This window comes from Stylophora pistillata, chromosome 1, assembly GCF_964205215.1.
Source record: "Stylophora pistillata chromosome 1, jaStyPist1.2, whole genome shotgun sequence".
NCBI classification, from domain to species: domain Eukaryota; kingdom Metazoa; phylum Cnidaria; class Anthozoa; order Scleractinia; family Pocilloporidae; genus Stylophora; species Stylophora pistillata.
In genome coordinates this window covers 38,136,211-38,152,728 of record NC_142519.1, presented here as the reverse complement: position 1 = coordinate 38,152,728, position 16,518 = coordinate 38,136,211, and the positions used below count along the sequence as shown (strand labels likewise).

At 36.8% G+C, this 16,518-nt stretch overlaps 3 protein-coding genes across 7 annotated transcripts in view; all 3 read right to left on the bottom strand.

Annotated features, from left to right (window-relative positions):
* Positions 1-188: 188 nt before the first annotated feature.
* LOC148742375 (uncharacterized) overlaps positions 189-16,518 on the bottom strand; it is a 62,947-nt gene continuing 46,617 nt past the window's right edge. The window contains exon 11 of one of the 3 annotated variants that reach the window (XR_015999485.1): positions 189-233. The gene's annotated coding sequence lies outside the window, so the exon portion shown is untranslated. The remainder of the gene's footprint in view (positions 234-16,518) is intronic. The other 2 variants (XR_015999478.1, XR_015999471.1) reach the window with 2 other exon arrangements.
* On the bottom strand, positions 2,796-8,391 carry LOC148742379 (uncharacterized). Of its 2 annotated transcripts, none has more exons than XM_088755577.1 (9): positions 8,208-8,391; positions 7,628-7,722; positions 7,357-7,439; positions 7,072-7,148; positions 6,675-6,767; positions 6,084-6,174; positions 5,070-5,155; positions 4,450-4,568; positions 2,796-2,934 (listed from the first exon to the last, which is right to left on the bottom strand). In XM_088755577.1, exons 1-9 carry the CDS (start codon positions 8,374-8,376, stop codon positions 2,854-2,856), a joined length of 894 nt encoding a protein of 297 aa, XP_088611703.1. In that variant the 5' UTR covers positions 8,377-8,391; the 3' UTR covers positions 2,796-2,853. The 2 variants fall into 2 exon arrangements, with proteins under 2 accessions (XP_088611703.1, XP_088611707.1); XM_088755581.1 differs by having other exon boundaries at positions 4,450-4,572; positions 5,074-5,155.
* On the bottom strand, positions 12,300-16,247 carry LOC148742378 (uncharacterized). Of its 2 annotated transcripts, none has more exons than XM_088755587.1 (3): positions 15,888-16,247; positions 13,085-13,379; positions 12,300-12,767 (listed from the first exon to the last, which is right to left on the bottom strand). In XM_088755587.1, the coding sequence occupies exons 1-3, from the start codon at positions 15,932-15,934 to the stop codon at positions 12,309-12,311; spliced, it is 801 nt and encodes a 266-aa protein (XP_088611713.1). In that variant the 5' UTR covers positions 15,935-16,247; the 3' UTR covers positions 12,300-12,308. The 2 variants fall into 2 exon arrangements, with proteins under 2 accessions (XP_088611713.1, XP_088611716.1); XM_088755590.1 differs by lacking the exon at positions 15,888-16,247 and adding an exon at positions 13,946-14,886.

Sequence of the window (16,518 nt, the reverse complement as noted above, 5' to 3'; positions counted from 1 at the left end):
TAACTGAGTCAGACATTGTTCCTTCACTGTAATCACTTTTAGGATCTAAACTTATTTAATTTAATTCAGATGGTTCTCTTCATCTCCCTATTTGTTCCCATGCTACTATAACTATTTTGCATAAGTCAGCCAGTATATTTTGATGATTTTTATTAATATTCAAGATTTATTTATCTAGCACATGATAAATATCATTGGTTTGCATTTCTGTGAATTCCCATCCCAGTCATCAACTGTGGAAGAGAAACAAATACAAACAGTTAGGTGTGAATTTTGATTGAAAGTCAATTTAAGATGACAGGCATGGGTAATAGGAATATGAAACACTCTTCAACTAAAAAAGGCCTTCTAGATGGATGATTTGACTTCCAAGAGACAAGATGGAACTCTAGGCCAAAAATGATAAATAAGGTAAACCCAGAAATTGCAGTGATTATGACCATGGCAAGGAAGAGAATTAAAAAAAAAAAGGAAAGGAAGTTATGAACTAAATTAAGTACCAGAAATGAACTAAGTTGTAAGAGAAAGGGTTGACAACTTGGCATTTAGTATTCTGGTTATTTTTATTTTTTTTGGAGGAAAGGTGGGGCATGTTACTTTAAGATTCCACAATAAGATTTACATAATTCACACCTACCACCCCTATTCATTCACAGTTTCATTGTTACAATGTAAGCATCCATCACTTGCCATTAGACTGTTGTACTGGGGAAAAAAGAGGAAAAAACAAGTGGAAGTATATCTTTCTAATGACAGAAAGACATACTCCCACTTCAGCTAACCCTATTTCAGAAATGTTGGCTGAAATAATTTTTATTATAGCAATACCAAACATCTCAGCAAGTCAACCAGACTCATTCTCAGCGAGCTAACTAGACTTATTCTCAGCGAGCCAACCAGAATTATTTTCAGTGAGCCAACCAGACTTATATTCAGCGAAAAAAAAAGCCGAATTTATCTCGGGCGTATCCTTCGGAAAGCCCGAATAATTTATGAGGAGTGTATTCATAGGATATATGATCTAAAAGTACAGGATCATTTCTTTCTTAAAATGAATTTTTTCGTCATAAACTATCTTTTATCTCAGGGATCTCATCAAAATAAACGCAAATCAAATAACGGGGTTAATAATTATGCACTTAGCAGCTGCCATCCTGGGGGTCGACCCTGGGGTCATCCGGGGGAATAGACTTTTGTCGCCAATTTTTGTTCTAAGACGGGGGCATTGAAGTGCATTTGCACTTCCGAGACAAGACACATGGGAAAACACCCACTGGATTTTTACCATTGCTGCCATCTTGAGAATAAGAGGTCCTTACCATGGGAACTGGTTATTACCATTGATATCTACAGATGTAAAAAAACTACTACGACTACTACTACTACTACTTTTTCCAGTTAGTTGCCGCCAAAAGCCACATAGGATGTTTTTAACTTTGAGCCCTGTATAGCCCTGTATAGTAAACACAAGCTGAAGTAAGTTTTTGTTTGTGGCAAATAACATTCCTTTGGAGCATTACATTGTTTGAGTTAGTGGAGCATACTTCTTTGTCCCCAGGGGAGGGGCATTGGTAGCTTTATGTTGAACAATGTTATCGTTGGTTAGGGGGTTTAGGAAATGCCTTTGCAAATGCCCAAGGGTTCCCCAGGGTCACCCTCTTCTCCCCCCCCCCCCGGGACGGCCGCTGGTAAGTGCATAATTACCATGATGACTAAAACAAAAATTTTTGTTATCAGTGGCATGTAATTATAGCTTGATCTCTTTGCCTCTGGAAAATGTTGTCGAACAATACCAAATATCTGGCCTGATTACTGTCAATTAATACATATTGGAAAACTTTATATCATTTATTCTCATCAAATTTGCAAAGATAACTTTTTGACAAGTATTAAAAGAAAAGTTAAGGCTATTTCAATATACAAGACATTACATGATAATTTTTGCACTTATTAATAACTTCATCTACACTTTAACAAGGTTTTTCGTTTCCTTCTTGCTGAGATTCATTATTTTTCTTCTTTCTTCTCTTTCGGGTCTTCTTTTTCTTCATTTCTGGTTCTTTGAGGATAGTAAGAAGAAATTTTTGTTGTCAGTCCTTTATAGGTTTTTGCTAATGGTCATGCAGGATTGGAATTTCCCATTTTGGAATGCTTAGAGCAAATTAGGAAACTGGAGAAATTCATCAGCCATGAAACTTAATGAATTTTGTTTTTTAAATCTTACCCTCACTTAAAGTCTTCCTCTCCTCAATGTCATGTCTTTGCTCTCCCAAGTCCTTGTCATCTTTAAAGTTAAAGAGAAAGGCCTTGATTTTTTTTCGTCTTGCAGTTCGCCGTTAAATTTGTATTATGCATGAGTATATAAAAATATAACTTTATAAAGGTGATTTCTTGTTACTTTATTTAAAGTTTGCTATCTTTAGAAGTACAGAAACAAATAGGTTTACAGCTTCATTTTTTCATTTTTCATTTTTTTAAAATTCTGTAGAGAGAATTCTCTACTTACCAGGAATAGTGGAATCGAGAGATTTATCAGAATCAAACTTGCCATAGAAAGTCACCTGAAATCAACCAGAGTTGTGAAAGATAAGTAAATTTAATAAGATCGATTTTTAAGAAGAAAAAAAAACTAAGGGACCAAATGATCTGTTTTGATTTTTCTCACCTCATCATCTTTTCCAAATATTTCATTTGCTTCATCTTTTTTCTGTGAAATAAAATAGACATAAACCATTTTTTTTTTATTTAGCTGTTACTACAGGGCCTTTTCAAGATCCTTATTACATGTTACTTACCCTTGTTATCAGGCACAATTTTTCTGATTGGATGAGATTATCAGTGGGTAGTTTTGTATCAGAAAAAAAAACCAGATTCAAGTTGATGTAATGTAAAATAATCTTGGGAAGTCTCTTGACCCACCCAGTCATACACCTCCTGTAAATAAATTGATGAGAAAGAATGTAAGCATGTTGATGCGTAATTATTAAAGGCCATGCATTACAGTTGTTTAGAGTGCAGGCATATCTATTTATCAGAGCAGGTATATATATATATATATATAATTAAGCCTCCGAGGAAGACCGAGATGTTCGAAACTTCGAGCTAATAAACCAACAAAGCTACATTGGAGTTGGCCTCTTGACCATCACTTTTCTGCTTATATATATATATATATTTAACAATTATTCCACGAGCGCGCATTGGATATGAGATGATAAATAGGCAACCCGACGCGTAGCGCCGAGTTGGCTATAATCATCTCATATCCAACAAGCGCGAGTGGAATAATTGTTTTATTACAAACCTTAAATCAAATTATTAAATTCATTAAATTTTTAGCTCCCTTTTAATTTTAAGCTGACATGTCCTTACCATATTTGTAGATTATGGTATATTGGGTGATATACCATAATGGCTAAGCCAATAAAAGGTCTTGAATTGTATTATCCAATGATCAAGTTTTTAATAAATATAATATATATCATGTCCAAATTGAGCACTCTATCTAGGATGAGTCATTGCTGCTGCAATTGCGCATGCTCGCTAGTTTACTCTAGTTTGAACACTCTGGCATGGCTTAGAAGATACCACAAAGGTTGGGTCGTTTGGGGTGACCGTCTCGGCTCTCCCCCATCCAAGCATCAGCACTGCACTGATGAGGCCCAGAAGGTTAAAACAGTACTTTCTGCAGTTAGATATATTTAACAATTATTCCACTCGCTCTTGTTGGATATGAGATGATTATAGCCAACTCGGCGCGTAGCCGAGGGCAACTCTAGCTTCTTGAGTGCTCTCCAAACTCCCCACGTGCTCCATAACTCGATAGTGCACAGCTGAAAGCATGAACCAATTGTTTTAGAACATAGCCGGTGGAATTGTGCATCAAATCCGATGCGAAAAACGGACAGCAATATCTGTTGAAGCGAATCGTGACGGCGCTGATGCCGAGTATCCTTTTCCTTTGTTTTTCTCTTTTTCTGCCTCATTTAGGAACTCTAGCCCAAGGGAAAAGGTCCAAACATTGTCTTCGTTTTCGGACTAGTAGGCCGAGTTTCTGTTTGTAACCATTATTGTCGCGAAATATATTATTTTTCCCCGCGCTAACAATGGCCGCTGGCGCGAAAAAAAATTTCTGGCAAAGTCGGATTTGCTGACGCTATCAGCGTGCACTATCGAGATTTTGAGCACGCTTGCGTTGGATGAATTTGATTGCGCAACTCTGCTAGCTATGTTTTAATTTGTAATAAGAAATCGGATGTCACAATGCACAGATGTTAGATTATGGTATATTGGCTCATATACCATAATGGCTAAGCCAATTAGAACTCTTGAATTGCATTATCCAATGATCCAGTTTTTAATAAATATATATATATATGCCATAAGGTACTTTATACTTTAATCTATTTTATTTGTAATGAGTTATCATTCAACTGTTTCAGAACTCACCTGATATGTTCCTTTTGGTAAAAAATTTCTTGTTATCTCCCTCTCATCTTCAAGGAGAACCTTAATCCGGAAACACTCCCCAGCAGGTTCTTGGGTGAGACATTTTTTTCTCATGGCTGCTACCTGATATCAAAGTATTGGTATTTATCAGGTCTTTGATATATTGTCAAAAGTCAATCACCCAAAGCATGCAGCATTATACAGCTTACCACAAATGAAATTTCTTATTCAAAGGTCTTCCTTAATTTGGTAGCAATTGTTCAAGACATTAAATTCCCCCTTTTTTTTTTTTATTTTGGCAACATAAGTTATGACCACCACATGAAGAAAAAAAACCAAAAACACATGAAAACCAAGAGTAGGGAGGTTTTTCTGAACAATCATTGACCATGAAGTTAATTTGCATTCCTTTTTGCAGAAATTTGAACTGCAACAGTTACACTAGCTACGCAACTCCCTTTCCACCATGGTTATGTTATGTTTTCACCAGTTATTGCAGCACATAAAACTCATAGAACATGATTTTGCACATTGGGGATTTATATTATTTGTTAGTACTTTGATGAAAGGTTCCAGAAACAATAATTATTTTGGTTTAATTTGTAGTATAAAGAATTTACTTACTCTTTTCGCTTTTTCTAGTAACGAGGAGCCTTCTGCTCTTTCGATCCCTTTGATGCTTGTCCCCGACCTTTCTGCTACTTGACTTTTTACATGAAATGTTTACAAATTTTGTTAATCTTTTAACAATAGTTGAATATCATGAGTTAAATCAGCTCTAAGAATTTTGTTGATCCAATTTGATACAAGAACAGTTCCAGATTTTTGTATAGGTAATCACATGACTTCCAGTGCAATTTGGAACAAATAAGCAAGAGTAGATTTTTTCAAAGACTAACAAAATTGCATGAGCCCGTAGGGCGAGTGCAATTTGTGGTCTTTGAAAAAATTTAGAAGTGCTTATTAATTCCAAATTGCACGAGAAAATCATGTAATTATCTATTAATAATATACATGAAAAAATACGAGGTAGCTTCTCATAACTGCGCAGAAGAAAAGTGTGCGCATCATGTGCAAAAATAATTTATTCAAACAAGTGACATCTGCAAGTGACATTGACCTTGACATTGACCTTGACATTGACATTAACCAATGATTCTGAACAATCAGAATTTCTGGTTTGTTTCTTTCTTTGCACTGAATTAACCCTCTTTTGCACTGAATTAACTCTCCTCTGCACTGAATTGACTGAAAACTGCATTCATCTTAACCAATCAGAACCAAGAAATTTTTTCATGTATATTATTATAGCTAAAATTAATTTTGTGGAAAAAATTCATTAATGAAGGAAATCTTTCTTATGGTTTTGTTTATGCCTTCTTGTGCATTTTATGCTATTGTTTTACAAAGAAATGTGATATTTGCTTTAGATTTAATTTTATCATGGTATGGCCCAACTCTATGCATGAAAGACAACGACATTTTTGCCTCCTTTGTATGATACATGAAAAGACAGTATTTGTGCGTGAAATTTATCCTTTTCTCAATATTTTCCCTAATGTGACTAATCTCTGCATCCAAAACATTTATAACTAATTGAAAAAATACTAGATATTCTCCAATGGTTTACTCACCAATCTCTTGTAGAAGTAGATGACAAATGTTCACATAAGTGACAAATTGTATGTTCCATTTGATCATCACTTACATCTTTCAGGGATTCTCCTAGGTGTAACAAAATGTCTGATGCTGATTGTAAAACTATAAGTTTAAAAACTGGGTAACCAGTTCAATATTAATTCAATATGTAAAACCAAACACTGTTAACAGCTATTGGGACAATTTTATGAGACATTTTTAAGTTAGCAATTTTTCAAATGTTACACTTTTCATTTTTAAGTTATATGAATCTCCTCTAAAACCAATTCACTCCACAGAGTAGATAAGTATGAGCCATTTTTCGCAATGACACACATCAGGAAGGAAAAAATATAGATTAAGACTCTACAACAACCTTAATTCAGAAATACATTAATTTTCTTATTAACTTCTTCACTCCCAGTTAATTAGCATGTTAATTCTTAAACTTAAGTGGCAAATTCCTGTAACTGATTTACAAAGAAATGTGTATCAGCTAGAGGAGAGATTTAACAGTCAGATCTCGGGAGTTAAAGGGTTAAGAGGGTTTGATAATTGTCATTGATTGGCAACATTTTTCAACTTACCTGAAAAGCAAACATTTAGACCGGGGTTATTTTCTTTTGGAGTAAGGATCATCAACTCACTAAATGGACCTCTTCTTCCAAATGTGGTCCTTACTGCAGATGGAAAATAGTCAAGTATTTTAATGACTTTGAATGTTATGTTTTGATTTGGGGAAGCTATGTGTTTAAAATTTTGTTAGTGTTCTGTTGAAAGGAGAATTGCTCTGGATTCTTAATTTTGTTATTAGATAGACAGGTCCTAGACATCAACATTATGAACATTGGCTTTACCCACAAATGTTAATTGTGTAGATTTAAACCTATTAAATTCTATTAAACCTCATTCTCGCAGCATATGCATGATATTACTATAATTAGATTAGGTATTGGTATATATTTTAATCAACAATATTACTACCTTGCCTTCCAGTTTGGGTCTTAGCACTTTCAATCCACAAGTAGATAGACTTAAATTGTGCCAAGCACTTTAACAACCTATTTTAGGTGAAACCAAAGGGGAAAAAAGGAGTTATTACAACAATGGGGCATTGGTTTCTTAACAGATTGATTTGCTTCAAAACATGATATCAGTAATCTAAATAATCACATTCTTTATGAGTTGAAGATTTTTAAGGTAATTAAGTGTTTCTGGTTTTGGAAGCACTTAAGAACTTAAATATTTCAAGTATTTTAAGCACTTTACCTTGCCATGTGTTCCTCGTTGTTCCCAGGATAAAATATGGCCAAGACCAACACTTTCTTGGTTCTTGCAGCTTGATGGCAGATCTACATTTACAAAGAAACGTTCGAGAAAAAACAATGCATTGATATGTGCAATTATGTAATTTTCGGGTGATAATCAAAAACTCTATGTTAAGAAAGTACTTGATCTGAGAACAGTAATTGTGGCTTTAAATTTTGCATATCACTGTGGGTTACTGACTAGCGAAATATGAAGGGTCATCAACACATACCTCCTTGAAGTCGACATTCACAAAGAGGGGCTGGACATCTCTTTGGTCAAGCACCTCTTGGATGCATCGGAAAAGGTCACTGAATTGACTATTATCTAAATTGAAGAGAAATTAAACATTACCCCTAACAAGTAAATGATTAACAACTATGAATTTCCTTCCTTCGAAAAAACTTTAGCTCTTAATTATGTATCTACTAAAAAGATGCAAACTTTATTCTGGAATACAATGAATATATGAAGCTCATTTATTCTGGAAATAGGTTAATAATACATAAAAAGGTAATGTCGAAGCTATACCACAAACCTGGCACAGGGTTTTCATTCTTTACTGTTCTCATTATATTCGTCAGCTCTATTATTTACCCTACTTTTATTAGCGTTACTCATTACTATTTCGATCCTCTCCTCTCCTTAAGTGCTTCCAGTATGACTGTACCAGCAAGTTATAAGGCATCAACTTTCGTAGTTATTGGTGACTAGAAATTTGTGGGTTGCTTGATATCATGGGATTTTATTCTATTCGGGATAAGGATTTTTTTAATTGATGCTTTTTAAGAACCATCAAACCTGCATTATACCTCTTTCCTGGTCTGCCGAAGTTGATTTTGTGGAGTCTGAGCTTGCAAAAACAGAGTTCACAAGGCTTTCATCATCAGATTCTGATGTTAAAGAAAATGCCTCAGAATTCTGATCCTCCACATCTGTTGCCACATCTGCTGCATGAGCTTCTGCACTGGACTTGCGCATAGCATCTAAGATTTAATTTTTAATGCCTTTTTGAGGAACTTTCTTGTAGAATTTAAAAGTCACATATAAAGTGACGTCATTTAAACATGAAAAAGTCACATACAAAGCCAATGAAATTTTTAGGGGAAAGCAATGTTTGTTTGAATGCTATTACAAACATAGTTCTATATTACGTACACAGCACTGTAACTTTTTTTATTCTCATCGATATGGTGGAACTTCCTTTTAAAGCAGTCATTTGAAGACGACAGGAATCGAGTTATATTTTCCAAAAGCACTAATCATTAAACACATTTAGGGAATACAGTACCTTGACTTTTCTCAGTTTTTGCCCTTTTGGCCGAAGTGGTATTTGGGTAGTTTCCACCTATAATACAGAATTCCGTAATATCAACTTTATATTTCAAAATGATTTTTATGCATTCTCAGAATTACCTGTTGTGATACTGATCATGAAACATCGCTGCTTAATTTTCATTAGAGCCTATCCATTATGTCTTTTCCAACTGTTGAAATTAGAAAGTGGCGACAGGTTCTTATCCTGAATGTTATCTTTATTCAGACCGATGTATTTTTCCTAAATGAATGCGTATTAACCAATATTTCAAGCAGTTTTTCCCTACTTTTTTACTGGAAAGTAATGAATAGTAATCACGAATAGTAATCAAAGTAATTCAATATGTTCGAATCTTTACCTGGCTTTTCTTTTACCAAGATGAAAATTTTCCTCGTGGTCGTGCCGCATCTTTGGAAAATTAACTTTGCAGCGGGTATGCCTTTTAACACCCTCTCCATCCTGCTACCTCTACTTGTAGACTTGTAAATATGAATGCTTAAATATTATATCAAAAAGTCAGCACAAAATGTAAACCAAAAAAATGTAAACCACAAAATGTAGACCACAAAATGTAGACCACAAAATGTAAACTTATAAGAAAAACAGCTACTTAATTGGTTTCTCTTTACACTTGTTTGCTTTGGTTTAAGATACACATATGCTACGCCAGCAAACCTCTCCTATGAAAATTGAGATTAAAACATCCAGACCACTAATGGTTATAAAATAGGAAAGACACGAATCACTTTGTTGGTAACTTGGTGAGAAAAGCAAAATTTTATTTATATTACCGGAATGATCTTTTGCACCTACTTGACCATTCTAACTGTGAGCTGACTCGTTTACTTCCTTATGAGTTTTAATTTTAAATCAACTGCTTTAAACATCATGCACAAGAGAATATTCTATGTAAATCCAGCAAAAGAATGAAAGCCATACCTATTATCTTTAAAGCCGCACAATCCTGGGAAAGTCGTTACGATTGCTTCCCGAGTCTGCTTTTTGGTCATTCCAGTGGTGAAACAGACCTCTTGCACCCTTCCCTCCCGATTCAATAAATCCCAGATGTGCCCACGTGGGGTGGATTTAACTTTCTCCTTCAGCCATACCAATTCGCGTCTAACTTCTCGTCCTGAAGGTAAAGATTCGCTACTTGAAGAGGAAGAGCTATCACTGCTAGCCATCTTGATGCTTGTGGAATGAGCAATTATCGTTGATGGGGAGCCTATTTTATATTAGTAGCGTCTCTCTTGGGGTTGTTCGTGGTTACTTCGCACCTTCGCAGGTGTCGTTCGGGAAAAATTTATACGTGCGCTAGTTTCGAGAAAACCCTAACAAACTCTACATCAAAAGAAGGCTTAACAAATGCAGTTTACAATGAAAATATCGAAATGTTAATATAATCTAGAAGGTAAAACTATAATTTAGACGTTTTTCTCATTAAGGGAGTGTCAAGAGCGTAGTGACTAAAACGAGTGAACCTACAATTAGCTACAATGACCTCCAATGACCTACAAAAAAGGTGCCAAAGAAGACTAAAAGCCTCATGATGGTGTGAAACCCTTTTTGTTTTGCTTTCTAAAAATATCATTGAGTTAAAGGTTCTTGACAGGCCAAACACGTCTCATAGCGAATTGTTTGTCGCAACTGCTTGTTATTAAAATTTCTCTCTAAGCCAAAAATATATATGACGATTACAGTAATCACTACGTGTCACGTCTGCGGAACCAGTTCGTGTGGCCGCGGCATTGACTGCAAACAGCTCGTTGACTATGGCGTTTGAGTTGCCGTTACTAAAGCCCAAAGCTATCGATGTCTCTGACTTGCTGCTATTTGATTTTCACCTTTAGTGTCCTTTAGCGTTGTTTTTACCCACCATTAGTGTCTAGGAGTAGTTAAAAGCAAAACTTCCAGACGTTTCCAAGGGATTTTGACGGGGGGGGGGGGGGGGCATCGAGGGGGATGTGTAGAAAACGAAGACCCTGGGTCTTAGGTCTTCGTTTTCTAGACACTCCGGGGAAACGGCCGACAATTACGGTAACTTTTGTCTGAGTGGGATTCACTCAACGTAATTACTAAAAGAAGAAATGACCTAAAATCTTCATTTACGTCACTGCAGGGATCTTACATTAGCTCACTGTAGGTGATTGTAGGTCATTCCTTGTTTTAGTAACTACGTGTAAGAAATTCTCTTGGTGTTTTTCCCTGGTCATGCCATGCGAGACATGCGACAACATTTCCGGTTTGAATTTTCATTGTCACAAATTGTCACACAATTGTATTCTCAAGGTGGTTGTAGGTGGTTTTAGATGGTTGTAGGTGGTTTTAGGTCATTCCTTTTTTAAGTACTTACGATTCACTCAAGCACTATATCATGACACCTTCCTCGTTTACTGATTGTTAGGAATAATTATGAACATAAACCTTTTTTGTTACCTTTTGTTATGCTAAATTTTCCGTTAGTTGTATCTGTGAGAATAAAAATTCTCACAGCATGTAAAAACTAACTTGACCTACGTTTCCTGGTCACGTCTGCAATGATTTAATGAAACACATGTTGTTGTAAGTGTGAGAACATCACAAGAACGTTTTAAGGCTTATAATAACGACGTTCAGCCCCAGCTACAAACTTAGACTAGCACGAGTCCTTCGATACAAGCTTTTCTTCATCCACGAATAAGTTTTAGACCTTGAGTAGCACTAGGTGAAGAGAGGTTGCATGGGGTCATGCGTGTGGGAATTTCTCGTGGCAAAAGGAAGTTAGCAGAGGAAAGCAGTAAAGAAGAATTTTAAGAATTTCTTCACGACCAGGTGCGAAAAACACCACCATATTACAATAAAATTCACGGCTTACATAGCAGCGAAAGAAATAAACTTTCCGGACAAAAAGAGGCTATTTCACCACGCGCATGACCCCATGCAGCCTCCCTTTACCTACTGTTACTGAAGGTCTAAAACTCATTCGTGGACAAAGAAAAGCTCGTAATGAATGGCTCGTAACCAGGGCTTGCTCTCACGCTAGTCTAAGTTTGTAGTTGTGGCCGAGTGTACTTTTATTTTGAGAAGCTTGAAAACGTTCCTGTGATGTTCTCACACAAGCATATGCTTTTCATTAAATCAATGCAGACGTGACCAGGAAACGTATGTTACAATTGTTTATTGCAATGTGTTAGGTCAAGTTAGTTTTCACGCGCTGTGTGACTTCTTATGCCGCGAATAAAACTCATGGCAAATTTGGCATAACGAAAGGGAACTAAAGAGGTTTACAACGCAACTATCTTTCGTGTATAATGTTCATAATTATTCATAAGAATCATTAAAAGAAAAAAAAAACAACAACAACAACTCTTCATTTTAGTCACGCGCGTTCTCATCTGGGGGATGAATGAGCCAAGTGCTTGAGTCTCTGAACAAACTTCTTGCGACATACCCTGATATCCGTTCCGTGTTTTAGGATTTGGGGTCATATTCCGTCGTTCCGGATCAGAGTTGGAAGGAAGCAATAAAAGAAACATTGAATTTTCTCTGAAGAAAACAAATGGATCTTTATTGGAGTACTTTATCCATAATTTATAACACTGCAAAAAGAAGCCTACTATACTGTATAGTTGGTGTATTGCGAGGCTACCACAGGCAAGAAATTTGCAATTATGTCGTCAAGACCTCGCCACTGTCTCCACATTCTATCATCGAGGTAGGCCTGGAGGTCATCGCGGGATATTCCACGCCGTGCTTTAAGAGGCATTTTCAAGTTGGCCCACGCCGACTCGGCTTCTTGTGTATGGATACCAGTTGCGGGATCCACAAAATTTTCCGAGTGAACTACAACTCGATGACAGGCGACTCGATTTGGCAAGTGTCTTTGTAGATTGCGATACGCTCCCCAGTCGTCTGTATACACAGTGCTTCCTGGTTGCAGGCACTTAGCCAAAATTGGCAAAAGAGTGGCCCGATCCCTACGCCTGACTACCTGATAGAAGCCCTTGGCGGGACTTGTGGCGGTGTATAGGACACCAAACACCCAGACGTCAGGGGCTCGTCTTCCTCTGTTGTACTAAAATAGAAGATATAGTTCATTACTTTTTTAATGTAACTGCTTCAGACGTCGGAAAATGTTCTAACAAAGGTTTTCCAGCACAGTATGTTTGTAGAGTAACTTGACAGAAAACAGTGATTCACCCTTAAATATTTTACACCATCAACTTTGGTGTAAACACTCTTAAGCCGTATACTAAGTTTTTTTAAATCTTGTTGCTAATCGTGTACTTTGAGTAAAATTTGTATGTTTTTTTTTAATACGAATACCTCAGCTCGGGTGGAATTTGTTCGATTAAATGCTGCTACTTAAAACTTAGCAAGTTTTGAATTTACCTTTGCTTTATGGTTAAATTTACTCTCGTCACATTTCACAACGGCTGCTCCTCCGGCTGGAAACGGGAGGAATGGATTTGTCGCTAATTCCACGGAACAAATATCCTCCAAGGCACGAAATACTTTGCAAACCAGGTTGTTTGAGATGGCCAACATCCGCGTCGTCTTCTTACGGCTTAGGTCCACCGACCAGAAGTATATCAGCATAATGAGCTGCCCTAGAGATTGCTTCGGAAATTTGGCAAAGAAAGAATTTTTCCTAATGCTTCGTTTCATTTTGCAAGTAAAGCATCTCCTGAAAAAAAGATTGAGACCAGGTGAGACTACCGTTTTAAAAAATTTTCGGTAGTCGTGAATATCTAGATATCCTCATATCTGTTACAACAAAAAAAGGGGAAAACGAAAAAGAGAATAAATGATGACAAGGGAATCATACATCCTTTTGAGTTACAATTGATTACCATTTTATCAAGTGCAAATGAGGCGTCAGCCGTGGCCCACCTGGTCCTGCCGTTCAAGAAGAATAAACTACGAGCAGAAGTTCACTAAAGCGCTTATGTCGAGGCTGTTTTGGTTTTCGTACAGTTTTTTGCTACTTATTTTCTCTTTTGTTTTCCTTATACAAACAGATCAAGTTGGATATTAAATGAGATTGATTTTAAATTACCATGATTATGGTCATCTTGCTGAGCTTCTTAGTCTTAATAGGATAACTTACCTTCGCGTAAAAGTTTCCATCGAATTCGACAAAATATATCTTTAATCGGAATACTACAAAACGAAGACTAAATATCTGAGGCCTCAAAACTTGATCCATAATTACTTTCATGCAAAATCTAGGCTACAAATACTCTTCCCTACCATCGAAATCCGTCCACGTGGGCATCGGATCGTTGAATCATTATCATGTCTTGGTTGCACTCGCCGCAGTGCAATGGATTGGCCAGTAATCCACGGTTTTGAAGCCATCGAATTATCCTTAAAGGATTCGCTCTCTTTAAATTACTAAAATAATGGAGATCCATGTTGTGCACGAAATAACAAAATCGATCTGCCAAAAGGTTTTATTCACACTATTGTAGACCAGGGGGTGTGCGCACTATAATTGCGCAAAACCATACTTGATTCATTTGCATCTTGACGCGTTGGAGCGAACACCTTCGGCGGCAGCGAGATACGACGTGAATATTACGTGGATTGTAACGGGAATTCACAGTCTGTTGCCATTCCTTCAAAAGTTAAAACGTTTGATGGGCCTACGCGACTCCTGTCGTTCCTCTGTGACGAATTTGTTCTTAGTAGGCAATTGACGTTATTGAAAAAGATTCGAAACTGCAATCTGCCTAAGAATCTCGACACCAATGGCGTTTGATAAACTCGCAACCGATGGCGGGATGAGTAATTTCAAAGTCAGTAATTATATTCCTTGAAGCAAGTTATTCAACTCTGAATTTCCCCTTGACATGTAAACGCATATTAGAGAGAAAGAGGCCTTGTAATAAGTAAACCAACTTCATCCACTAAGCGTAAACACTGGATTTGTAAAAACGGAAGCCCTAGGCCTCCTAAGAACGACTTGGTCGCGCTCCACGTTTAGTGAAAACAAAGAGTTTCAAAATACCCTTCGAGAATACAGGAAACCTAAATGAGGGGTTTGAGAAACGTGTTTCTGGAGTTATCACTTCAGTAGAGAGGTATACTCTTACATCGAAAAAAGCGTGCGCAAATAAAATAACACAATTTTGATAACACAATCTTATCCCGCTTTGCCAAACCTCAATAATATACAGATGCGAAATTATGAAACCTCAAAACTGGCCCTTATTACTCAAACCAAATGATAAAGTTCAGTGGTTGAGATTCTGAACTAGCATCCATTGTTTGGACCTCACAATGAATTACAATAATTTATAAACAATATTTGGCAAATGAAAAGGTCAACTTTTGGTTTCACCATTGAACAGCATACGAAGATCACTGTACTTAATTCTCACCTTGAAAAAAAATATGGGGCCACCCTTAACACTCGTCTTTCAAGTGAATAACCTTTTCACGAGGACAAAACAAGCCCTACCGACTAAGATTGACCTAATATTATGGAAATGACAAGAAAAGGCCTTGAGCCAGTTAGGAGCTTTCTTTTTAAATTGTTTATTGAATAAGAAATGTGGAGACAAATCATACCGCAAACAATGCATAATGATAGTTGCTTGGTCACGCCAGTTACCTATTCAAATTAGTTTTAATTTTTAATCCAAGAAAAAGGTAATCTTCGGAACGAACCAATATGAAAGAGTTAAAAATCGATCTTTTGATGTACTTGGCTAAAGTAGTTGATTAGCTTCTCCGTGTCCTAGAAAAATTCGGCGTTGTAACTGGGCCAGACTCCAAATCAAAGTAAATTAAGAACGTATCCTCGTTTGCAAGCGAACTCAGTTAAAGGTCAGATCATGGGTCATCTTTACTTTCGGAACGTAGTGACACAGATTTCGCAGGGAACTTTATAAATAAAAATTCCCTAAATCCTCATAGGAGCTGCGTTCGATGTGATCCATCTGAAACCTCCAGTAAACAAGCCTGATTGTAAATAGTTATTGAATAATGGAATGCTGGGGCCAAATTTATTCAAACATGGAATTGTTTCGCGTAATTCCGATCAAAACCCCTTTGGCTATTGGAGGGTAATAAAAACCTATGCTTGGCATGTATGATACTGTAATAAGACTGCGTGGCACTACCTTACTTGTAACTTAAGTTGAAATGTGAACTTACAAAATGCAGCTGAATTTAGTCACGTACTTACCCGGCTCTCGACTCTTGCCTTGTAAACAACGTAGTCACCGGTATCATTTCAAAAGCATAGATGTGTCATCATGTAACAGAAATGGATTGTTTATGCGATGTATTCCACTACATTCCCGTTAAGCAACTTCTGAAATGATTGCCATTCTCGACACACTCGTACCATCGTGGCTGTAGGAAGTCTCGTTTCCTCTCTAAGCCATAGCCATGTCTAAGCTGTCACATCAAGTTGCCACACGCTGTACTTGTTAAAAATTAAAAAAAACCATCGAAGGGAGAAAAAGATAAGGCTGAAGGTGTGCACGAAGCCGGTAAATCGAAGATGTAAAATTACGACTTTGATGGCAAAGTACAAGTTTGAATGACATCGCGGTTGATTCGTTTGAAGACAAAGGCTCTATTCTCTTACTGTTAACCTCAATGACCTTTTCCGGCGTGGGATAGTTGAATCTCGAGCCCGGGGGCATCTTGGCTTGTGTCAGCGGTATGACCTCAAGGAGAATGAGTTACCATAAGCGCCCAGCCTCGAATAAGCGCCCACCCTAAAAGCCCAAAAATTAAATAAGCGCGCTTAATAATGATAAATGATAATAATGGTCTTTATTGATTCAAAACATAAAAATACATTCCTA